This window comes from Athene cunicularia, assembly GCF_003259725.1.
Source record: "Athene cunicularia isolate RWA chromosome 6 unlocalized genomic scaffold, athCun1 chr6_part1, whole genome shotgun sequence".
NCBI lineage: Eukaryota > Metazoa > Chordata > Aves > Strigiformes > Strigidae > Athene > Athene cunicularia.
The window spans coordinates 10,553,231-10,564,623 of record NW_020799105.1 but is presented as its reverse complement, the minus strand read 5'-3'; the positions used below and the strand labels follow the sequence as shown (position 1 = coordinate 10,564,623).

At 47.1% G+C, this 11,393-nt stretch overlaps 1 protein-coding gene across 5 annotated transcripts in view; it reads right to left on the bottom strand.

The window, feature by feature from the left end:
* Positions 1 to 311: 311 nt before the first annotated feature.
* Positions 312 to 11,393, bottom strand: part of ENTPD1 (ectonucleoside triphosphate diphosphohydrolase 1) — a 56,254-nt gene continuing 45,172 nt past the window's right edge. For all 5 annotated transcript variants that reach the window (XM_026851478.1, XM_026851480.1, XM_026851477.1 and 2 more), the window contains 9 exons: positions 7,891 to 8,024; positions 7,384 to 7,501; positions 5,986 to 6,136; positions 4,933 to 5,092; positions 4,041 to 4,277; positions 3,402 to 3,662; positions 2,224 to 2,343; positions 1,889 to 2,026; positions 312 to 1,736 (listed from right to left, as the gene is read on the bottom strand). In XM_026851478.1, coding sequence (XP_026707279.1) covers positions 1,530 to 1,736; positions 1,889 to 2,026; positions 2,224 to 2,343; positions 3,402 to 3,662; positions 4,041 to 4,277; positions 4,933 to 5,092; positions 5,986 to 6,136; positions 7,384 to 7,501; positions 7,891 to 8,004 — 1,506 coding nt within the window. In that variant the 5' untranslated portion in view covers positions 8,005 to 8,024 and the 3' untranslated portion in view covers positions 312 to 1,529. The remainder of the gene's footprint in view (positions 1,737 to 1,888; positions 2,027 to 2,223; positions 2,344 to 3,401; positions 3,663 to 4,040; positions 4,278 to 4,932; positions 5,093 to 5,985; positions 6,137 to 7,383; positions 7,502 to 7,890; positions 8,025 to 11,393) is intronic.

Genomic DNA, 11,393 nt, shown 5'->3' with positions numbered 1-11,393 from the left:
GACATTTTTCCAGCCTGCACTATGCAGAGGGACAGGCTGTGAGAGCATGAAAACCCCGAGCCCTGTGTCTGCTTACCTAATGGAAAAGGCTTTATTGGGGTTGTACATCCTGATCCCTTCCATGCCTTCTACAGCTTTGCCTGGAGAAACAAGTGAAGGTGTGTGTTTGCCATGCCTTTCTCTCCACAACATCTGCTTTCTTTTGGCCTCCAGCACTTACAGGTCATTAGGAGAAGAGATTTTGTGGGAGGTAGACAGGCACCAGTGGTTTCCAAGTGTTTTCATAAAAATGGATTTCTGACTTACCTTTATTTTTTTTTTTTTTTGACCAAGGAATGGAAAATGGAAGTGATTCATAGACCTGATCAGTGGCATCACCCTAGTTGTGTGCTAGAAGATGGGCTGCAGCATGTGTACTCACAAGCCCTGGGTCTTCTGGTCATGGGATAAGCCTAAGCCATGAGGAAAGAAAGGCAAATTTTCACCGATTTTGCTGGTGGAAAGAGTAGTTCAATCTGTGCATGCTCATGCTGGTTAAAACTGCTGCCAGCTGTCTATTTATAAAGGAATACGACCTAACAAACATCTTCCCTAGATCAGAGGCTGCTGTATGATCAGCACAGTCACACTGGATTGCTTTAGTGGGTGTATACCTATGGGGATGCTGATCACACCAGAGTCCCTGTAGGCATAAGCACTCACTGCTGGTCAAGGATCCTCAGCCAGTATGAGCTGTTCCTACAAAAATCAGCAATGCCTGGCTGGGAACTCATGTCTTGATATACCCTAGGGACATTGGAATGGCTCAGTGTAACAGTGAGCCAGCTTTGGTCCAGCAACATCATCAGGAAGACACAGGAAAGGGGCTTCTTGCCACCTGCAAAAGGAGCAGACAGCCACCAGAGCCCAGCTAAGGGCTGATGGTCACCAGCACACTCAGTTTCTTCATCCTCATCCCTTTTTTTCCCAGAGTGGCATTTGGGAGCCTGGCCAGCCTTCAGGGGCTGGCCAGGTGCAGATGGCCATACCCGGCTGTAGGGCTGTGAGGGCTCAGGGTGCGGGGAGGCAAGCGGAGGTGTGCTGGTGTGGAAAGGGCTCTCGGGAACAGCTTCAGCAGAGGAGGAACAGGATCACCCTGTGTGTGATCGCACCCAAGAGCTCAGTGGGATGTGTGACCCTGAGATTACCCTTGCAGGAGCACTGGCTCCCAAAGATTGCTGCCACTTTTCTCTTTATAATGCTGTGCACAAGGCAAAAAAACAACAAGCAGCAAAGTTTCATTGAATGAAAGTACGACCCATTCAAGAAGGGGACACCCGCTTGTCTGTCCTTGGCAGAGAGAGGTGGTGAGCCTGATGTCCCAATGTCTGTCAGTGCAAGTGTGAGTCAGAAGAAATAAATGCCCTTGTTGTACAGAGTCAGTGGCTTCAGCGAGAGGTGAGAGGGGCTCTGCAGTACAGCTGCTCTGCTGGGGTCTCCTAGCCCTGAGCAGACAGTGTGATGTGGCCCCTCTCCTCCCAGGTCTCTTCCTAAACAATCCCCTTCTGCAGGCACTTGGGCTTGTGGAAGAGAAGCCAGGCAAACAGGAGCACAGACACCAGCACAAGGGAGCACAGCACCATCAGCCCCACGTAACTGCCGTGGGAAAGAGGGGGCACAGCGGGGTCCTCTGCAGAAATCATGTTGGTCAGGTTCAGCATGTAGCCCAGGGTCCAGCCCGCATCACTGCTGCCAATCTGAAATGGGAGAGGAGCAGAATCAGTGCTGAGAGGTGCAGGGGCTGCTTGTGGCATTGCCGGGGCAGTGGTACCCCTGGAGAAAAATGGCTGAGCTGTGCAGCAGAGGTTGCAGTTAGCTGCTGGGTCAGAGCTCCCCCCCCCAAACATACCTTTCCAAGGAAGTGGATCCTTTGCCAGTTCTTTTCAGTGAATTCATAGCCATTTTCCAGGAGAGAGAGGATGTAGGCTCCAGAGAAGCAGTATTCGCTTAGGTACTTTTCTTTTATTTGGTGATATGCTGTCTTCACCTAGGGAAGGAATAAATCACCAGACTGTTAAACACAGCTTCCTGCTGCTCCAGCTTGTGCCTGAGCAAACTCTGCAGGTGCTGAGGGGATCTTTCCCCTCTTGCCTTGGAAGCTACCCCACCTATTTATCCTACATAAAAATAGCAGCAGCTCTTGCAACCCAGCAGCCCCATCCCACTGTCACAAGCACAGCTCACCTCATGCCAAGGCCGGGCACAGAAGCTCTCAATGGTGCTGGCCACTTTGTCCAGGGGAACGGGGCTTTGTTCACTGCTCAGGTTCAAAAAGTTCATCACAAAGTAGAAAGCAGAAAAAGCCTGAAGGAAAAAAAATATTTTAACCTGACTGGGCCTCAGCATGAGCAGGACAACAGAAATCTCAGAAAAGAAAATGGTTTTATTTAGATAGAGGAATAAAAGAAGCAACATCACACAAACAAAAGTAGGTATATTTTCAATGGCAATGTCATTTTGAGGCTTCTCTCAGACCTGATGAGAATGAAGGACCCCAAAAAGAAGGTGGAGGTAGGGACTTCACTGGCCACATCCTGAAGATGTTCAGTATATCCCTCTCCTCTATGCACTGGTGCCAGAGTGGCATACAGTGAACACTGCTTGTCATCACAACCATGATCCCATTTTGGCAACTGAACGAGATGAGCATGCAGCCAATATTACCACGGACAGCAGAGGTGATGGACTGAAAGGACTCTACACAGCCCCATCATATAATCCAAAATCCAGAAAAACAATCTCTGACCATAGCCAATAGCCGATAGGTAGGGGGCAGTTTATGAACAGGGCAAGGGAGTATTAACAGTTTCTCCAGAAAACCTCACAGCTACTGCAGTCTTGCAGCTCTAGGACTGGTGTTTAGTGTGGTGCCACCCATGATGTGTGTTCAGAGCGTGCACTGTCTTCTCATCACATCTGGGAAGCAGACAGGTGAGCTGCCCGATTGGATTCGATAGTGCTCACACACTTCTGGATGAATTTCAGATTTGGTACCACCATTAACCTCAGGGGAAAAGGTCTGCAGTCGTGTATCATGCATGGCCTGCAGCAGGCTCTCCTGCCTGGCCATCAGGAAAGACTGGTAGAAACATGAATCAGTAAATGAAGCACCCCAAGGAAATGCCTACAGGAGATGGGTTAGAATGGGAACAGTGCAGTACTGCTAGGTCAGTATTTATTGGGGTAGCTCTTACATGTGCTGTCCTTACAGCAAGTGCAGCACTATTCTAGTTACATGTCCAGAAAGCCATCTTGTAAATGATTCCCTGTTCCAGCCATGGAGAATACACTCTAGCATTACTTCGAGTTTCTGCTCTTCTGATATTCTGAGTTATAAAGAGTTGAAGAATGTGAAGACTTACCCCAAAATCCCCTTGTAATGGAGGTAGGTATATCCCATTGAAGGAGCAACTAGAGTAAGGACAATTGGTTTTGTTAAAGAGCTTCTGGATGCTTTTTCGGCACTTTTGATAATCCCCTTCTCCCTGTATGTACAGCTGGCTGAAAGGGAATTGCTTTTTCTTGGCTGATGTACAAGGGTTTTTGAAGAGGTCACTTATATTTATTGTCCTCTGATACCCCTGGTGAAAGCACGGATCAAAGAGGCTGCTGTTCTCCATGGTCTGAAAGTAAAATCAATCCAAGCTGTTACACTTCACTCCAGAGTAACACCCTGGGAAAGAGCCACAAGGAAGGGTGACCACAAGGCACTTGTCACAGTACATCACACCAAGATACACACATGAGGATGGTCAAAGTGATGAGGATGGTTTAAGGCACTGGCTGTGATCTGGGAAATGTGGGTACTGCCACAGCCTCCCTGTACGACCCTGGGCAAATTACTTTCAGCCATATTTTGTGAAGCTGCTGTTGGTTTGGGATTCTCAGACATGGTGAATCATTGCCTCCCCCAAGTACTTCAGTTAAGCACAGTACTCCTGCTATCCCATGCGTAAGAATTAAGGCACCTCAAACTGGTAGTACTTTACAAATGTACTTGCCTGTAGGTCCCTGGCCAGTTTCTGCTGCAGAGCCTGGTCCTTCCCATAGCAAAGGAAACTATGTGTGTATACTAGGTAATCCTTGCCATAGAGACGGAAGTAGAGCAGGTTCTCTGGGGACTCAGAATAGACTTCATTTGGTACAAAGGTAATCTGTGTTGAGGCTCCTCCGAGGTCTAGTGCTCCTGATGTCTCACTTATGGATTTCAGTGAATGTAGAAGTTTTGTCCAGCCAGACTTTAAAAAAAAAAACAAAACAACAAAAAAACTCACAAAGCAAAACAGCTTCATCAGGCATGGAGATTTCTTTGGGAGAAAAAAAAAACCCAAAAGAGGAAGACCTATGAGGAGAGAAGCAGAAACACAGAACACAGGAAAGGCAGGAAGACCTGAAGGGTGACACAAGATGAGAGCTGGAACAAGACACAAGAAAGATGCAGGCTCAGAAAAGCAGAAGATGGATCATGTCTGAGTGTTTGCAAGAGGACTAAGAATATGAAAACTAATACAATTGTTATGACAAAAACCAGTCAACTTACTGTTTTACTACTGAGCTTATAAACCATCTGGGAACTAAAGAATCATTGTCAAACTTTGCAGGCACAGAAATATTTTAGGTCAGGAAGTGAGGAGGATGCTGTACCCAAGCAAAGTTATCAAAGACACTAGTGTTTTATTTCAATGCTTTAAGCCTGCCTACAGTGGTACATCCTGACACTTACTGGTATCAGGATGTACTCACAGTAGTGGCTGAGGCAAGATGTGCAGCTTCCTGATATCTGGTAAATGGCTTACAATGGAAGATAGTGCCCATGACACCCTCCTGCAAGGCATGATTTACAAAGTCCTGCAAGCCGATGATTCAAATGCAGACTTGCTGTTCATACAGTACCTGCTTGAAATTGCCCAGCAGGTAGTTAATGGTGATCCATCCATAGGCTCCTTCTTCCTGACCACTGATGATCCTGGCACCCTGGAAGTTGAAAGGAGCTGAGCAGAGAGTCTTCTCTACTGAGGACATGACTTTGTCAGCTGCACTTTTATTCTCCAAGCTGGATGAACAGAAGAAAGGATGGAGTCACTTTGCCTGACGGTTCTCTGCAGCCTATGTGCCTTACTTCTGTAGGCAGGCTGCAACTGCCCACCAAGTGTTAATTATAGCAGAAGAGTCATTCATATGGGTACATCCAGCTCTAACTGGCCACGTCACATTCTGTCACACCTTGGCAGCACAGCTGCCACCAGCTCTGACACTTACAGACTCCACGGCTGAGAGTTGGTACTGGGAGCAGAGATCAGAGCTCTCTTGTTCTCCTGGAGCACATGCCCTGGTAGGGATTGCACCATGGAGATATCTCTTACTCTTCACCATCACCATTAAAGAAGAAATCCATCATACCCTCCTTCGCAGGGAGATTTCCCAGGCAATACATACATAAGATCAGCTCCCTGTCCCACCCATGCAAGAGGTCTGGGGCACCCCCATGAAAATCACTAGTTGGAATTAAAGGAGGATATTATTACAAAGTTACCTTAGCTTTGATGGTCTTAGGACGAGTCAGGGTATGTGGGGACTTGCAGTGTGGTTGGGCTCAAAAATCCTGGGTCAGGCCTAATACCAGACTGTGGGGAATATCTGAGCATCCCCTTGATGTGGGGGATGTCTGAGCATCCCCCGAGTATCAGCTTGGGCACTGCTACCCTCCTGGTGTCTCTGCGCTGCATGTGGATACTGGAGATGATGGAAGGTTTGAGTGATTGGAAGTGGACCTGCTGGGCAAGCAAGGGAAGAGCCCAGGGAGACATGGCCAGAGGCAGAAGGAGGTATCTGGGCAAAACATGAGCTGGCAGCATTTCCAAGGACGTTGCCCAAGAGGCTCCCACTAAGCATCCATGGTGGTCCCAGATGCAGTGCTGCAGGAGAAGGGGACAAGCCATGCAGTACCTGAGAAGCCGCATGCCGGCAGTTGCTCCGAGGTAGATGGGTGTCTCTTGGTGCTGCTTTGAGGGAATCACCTCTTCTGCTTGTCGTAGGCACTGTGCCAGAGAGGGACCTGCCTTCTCCGTGGCATGGGAGTAACCTGAGATCCCAGGGCCTGCAAGAAATAAGGACATTTCACTGCTCAAACTCCTGAGCATAACCCCAGAGTGCTATCATGAGCAGTCATGTTTGATGGTATCACTATCACAGGCAGTAACATCAGATTCAACCACTCCATTTCTAAGGAGTTTTAGAAATCCTGCAGCACCAACTAAGCCCAGTACACGAGGGGACAGCCACAGCAGCCAGCATCTGCCACCTGCTCTCCATGAAGCACACTATGAACTAGCTATGAGGCTGCAAGTGGGACAGATCATTTTCTTAGCATGTTCTGGACATCTGCAGACTCATCTCTGCTTCTGCCTGGGTGTAATCTGGATCTGTGCCTGAAAATCCCTGACCCTTCACTACGCTGCGTCCTCCGGGGGAAAATGCTGTCATCTGTTTGTGTACTGTATGCTCACACTGCAGCACTGAGTGTTTTGCAGCTACTCCTTTTCATCCTAACCCAGAGAAAAATTAATTGTCCCTCCCTGCCATGTGTCCCCTGGTGAATGGACTGCCCCAGGACCAGAGCCTCATGGGCAGCAGTGAAACCCACTCTGTGTTTGCTCTAGGTTGCCATATGCTCAGCGTGCTGCTCATGGCATGGCATGCTGCAGCCCCGAGCAGCTATCACAGCAGCTTGATAACAGCATGACTCTCCCCTGTGCTGCAGACAGGCCCGAAAAGACCTTCGGCAGGCTCTGACAACACCTCTCCTTTCCCCAGAGCAGTGATCCATGGTGGTCTACTCTGCTCCTTGTCACGTGCATCCTTGGACTTCATTTATGCCTTCCTAAACCATACAATATCTACACAGCAATTAAACAGAATAAAAAATAAACCATGACATGCATAAGTTGAGCAACCTTTGCCTGCAAGCTCAGTGCCTAGCTTGCACAGAAGCCTTGAAAAAGAGCAAACCATGCCCTCCTCTCTTGCTGCCTGACATTCATCGGCATTTCAGCAAGTGTGCATACAGACATTTTATTTATTTGAGTACATTCTTTAGTGTAGTTCTTTCCAAAAAGCACTTCCAAACATTCTAAAAGCAAAGGAAAAATCAGATCCAGCTTTCCTCCCAGGAAGGTCAGGTACATCAAACTTCCTGTAGGAAGCAGTGGGATATATATTAGTTCAGAGACATAACACCATTTTCACTATTGGCCTCTTCCTCTAGGTTTCTCCTCCCCCACCCTTGGGTTGCATTATCTCTTCTGTATCCCACGCCCCTTCCACAGCTCCCTTTTCTCCTCTTACCTTCAACTTTACACACCTCCACCTGCTGCACCACCCCAGTGTTGTTCTCCTTCTCTGCTGGCCACTCGTACACATACAGGTTAGTGTGGGACGACCCCGCATCCAGCACAATCCCGTACTGTGGGCAAAACAGAGCCATCATTGCACCCGAGGCACCAAACCAGACAACGCGTGTGCTGGTCTCCACACGCAAGGAGACCAGAAATGGACAGCCTATCTGACAGCTGTGGGAACATGCTGTCATTACTCTTCTCAGTAGTGCTTCAGTGCAAAGTTTCCAAAGGATATGAGCAGAGAAGCAGCAAAACTGGGACTGATTACTTAAGAGATGATCCCCTGTGAAGCCACAGATGTTTTTAGCATGAAGATGTAAAACAAGATGTTGAGATGCCTGGCGTCAGAGGCGTTAGCCAGACCCAGCAAAGGCAGCAACATGTCCTGGAGCAGTATGCATAACTAACCCTCCAGCTTGGCTTGTTTTCCTGTAAGACTCTCGGCTCATAATACCTTAACGTTCTTCGGAAGTGGCTTGTTTTGGGTCACTGCTACAGCAATTAAAGCAATTGCAGCCAAAGTAGAGAGGAATCCCAGGATGAGTAGAATCTTTCTTGTCCAGGACATCTTTGGTTTGGTACCTGTGACTAGAGGAGAAAAAGGATGTTAGTATCCCAGTAGCCCATCTTACCTCACACCCCCAAGGTCTTCAGGCATGTTCCTACAGTTGCTTTCTACTATGAAGCATCTGCCTTTGCCCATCCCTGCTCCATGTCCTCATGCTGGATTTCCTAGAGGCAGAACTCAGCCCTGGTGTCCTGCAGATCTGCTCTCATGGGCGGTGCTACATGTCCATGGGCTGCCCGGTGCTGGGTGGTGATGAAGGAGAACTTTAAGATGCAGCTTATGGTTAGCCTGTCCTTGAGATACCTGCAGGTGACTGAGCAACTGTATAGCAAAAGCGTCTGTATGGGGCAAATACCAACTTCTTCTATAGCTCTGTGTCCTGGTTTGAGTGAGTGGTGCGGGTTTTTGGTAGTACGGAAGTGGGGAGAAGCTTCTTGAAGCTCCCCCGGCTCCAAGTTGGACCTACATCTGCACCACGGCCGGACACACCTCTGCATAACGTATTTAAGAAGGGAAGCTGGGAAGGATGAGTTGGAGTTGTGAGGATAGTTGTGAGAACATCTGTGTGAACACCAAGGTCAGTGGAAGAGAGGGGGATATGGGGGAGGTGTGCTGGAGCGGAGACTCCCCTGTATTCTGTGGTGAGACGGCAGGGCCACCCCACCTGACACCCATGGAGGTCACTGGTGGAGCAGATGCTGATTTGCGGCCTGTGGTGGCCCCATGCTGACCCAGGTGACTGTGCCTGAGAAGACTGGGACCCCATGGGAAGAAGGCCCCGCTGTTGTAGATTGGAGCTGTGAGGGCTGCACCAGGCGGTGGTGACCCACGCGCCTGTGAGAGTGACTCATGTCGGAGACAGTTTGCAGAGGACTGTCTCCTGTGAGAGGGGGACCACTGGATCAGGGGAAGAATGCCAAAGGTTACTCACCTCCCCCGCTCCCTGAGGTGGAAGAAGTGGCAGGACTGACCCACACCCCCATTCCTTGCCCTGCACTGCTGGCGAAAAGACGGTAGAGATATCAGGAGCAAAGCTGAGCCCAGGAAGAAGGAAGGGATGGGGGAAGGTGTTTTCAAGATGTATAGTGCTTCTCATGGTCCTGTCTGTTAAGTGTTGTTAGTGTCTGTATTAGTGTTCTTGTTTTCTTCCCCTAAGGAGTCTGTCTTTTGCCTGTCACTGTAATGGATGTCCTTATCTTGATTCCGGAGCCTTTTGCTTTACTTTCTCCTTCCCAGCACTGAGGGGGAATGGGGAAGTGAGCGAATGTCTGGTGTTCAGCTGCCCTCTAAGCTCAAACCACTGAGCCTTTTGCTTTATTTTCTCCTTCTCAGTGCTGCGGGGAAGGAAGGGAGTAAGCTGCTGTGTGGTGCTCAGGTACCCTCTGAGCTCAAACCGACACTCTGCATTTGGCTTAATAATCCCTGAGAAACTGAAAGAACAGACTGCTAACATATGAACAGCAGAACCTTGTGGAACCCAAAGCTGTGACATTTTGTCCTAGTATACTTTGTGCTTCATTTTTTTTGCAATGTTTATAACAATTTACAACATCCTCATCACTTGTAATGCTTTTAGGAAGTCTAACACTAACATTTCAGTATGTGGCAGTCAGTTCAAGCAACGCTGTCCTACACCTTGGCAACCCTATACAGAAAATAGGATCTGCACTCCACAGGATACTTAAGAAACCAGTGGAGATTTTTTATGTCACTTCTTACAAGACCAGTATAAATTATGAATAGCCTGTATTTGCAGAATTGGCATAACATGGTTAAAAAATCACACACTTTGCAAAACTTGTACCAGCCTGATTCCTGAACTCTTACTGATATATTTGGTATGACCCATCTAACAAATTAAGGTTTTTGTGGCTAAAAAAAACACAGTTAGCAGTAGAATTCTGTTAAAACCCCCCCATTTATGGCTGATGGAAATAATTCACAATCAATATGGTATTTGAGCTTTCAGAACCAATATAAATATACCTGTATTTGTTAGTGGCTAGGATGATGCTGGCTTTTATATTCTCCTGCTTTGGATTCTCCTACATATATCCCATGGTGGAAATCTCACTTTACAACTTAAGCTCAGACAGTTTTGGTATTGTTTAATAAAATACCATTTTACAACACAAAGCTCTAGAAAGGGCATTAGCAGAAGTATTTTCCAGATTATAATCTAGTTGAAATGCAATGTTTATATTGCAATACCTTCAGCACTCTAGGGGACATACCTGCTCCCACTACAACACTGACATCCATTTCTACCCACACTGATGCTTCATACTCAAAAGCACTGATTGTCTGACTGCTCAGATGGGTACTATTTTCTCTTCTCCTTATATACAAATACTCTAGGAGATGTTTAGAAGCACAATACAGGTCATCCAGGGTGACAATACCTCTGTGCCGACAACCACATCAACTATCTTCACTCTCCAAGATGGTGACAGAACCTGCTCTGTATCTGTGTGCCAGAACTGGAGTTCCAGAGTTCATTCTTCAGGTGATGCTGAGTCACTGCTTCAAATCCATCCTAGCACCCCATGTCACAAATGCAAGTATGAAAAGCATTCAAATTCTGAACAGGGTCATCTTCTAACCACTCTTGTTTTACATGAAAGGTGGTCCCAGGCACCAGAACTATACAAATTACTCCAAATCCTAGAATCCAAATCCTAGATTTATTTTCAGAAGTTAGCCCAAGTGAAAAGCAGCAATGCACCTCTGGAAATCTCTTAACTGTAGTCAAATGTCATCTTTCTACCTAGAGAAAATTAAACCTCAAAGTGCCAAGAGAACTTGTTTTAAAGATCTCCCTGCAGTCAAGTCCATTGGAAACCTAATGCTGACATGGATGCCTGTGCTCCCTCTCATCACACTCATGTGTAAATCTGCTGAGGCTAACTGCAAAATGTGGAAGCTTGTTATTGCTCACATTTTGTGAGTGCCTGTTAAAGGCACAGCATGCTTGCCAATATCTCCAAGAATGCAGCTTAAAAAAATAGTCTAGTGCACATACCAGACAGTAGGAGGTAAGAATGCATTTTATACAGCTTTATTCAAAAAGGCCCTGGAATTCATGGCTTGAAGTGATTAGAAACAGCAAATCGTGACAGCTAGGAGACTTTTCTTCTTATTGGAGAGAGAGTAGTTGGCTCAGGTTATGATAGCACTAAGCATGTCTGTTGAACAAAAAATATTTTAACACTAGAAAAATGAATAAAACCAGATGCTATAATGTAAAATTAGCTGCACAGTATAGATATGAAGCTAGCATGCTTGAAAACTGAAATTGCTGCTGACAGTTGCACAGCACATCCACGTAATTCCTGACACCCTTACTCTGAGATCTTGCCTAGAAGCAGTCACTAACACCTTTGTTGGGT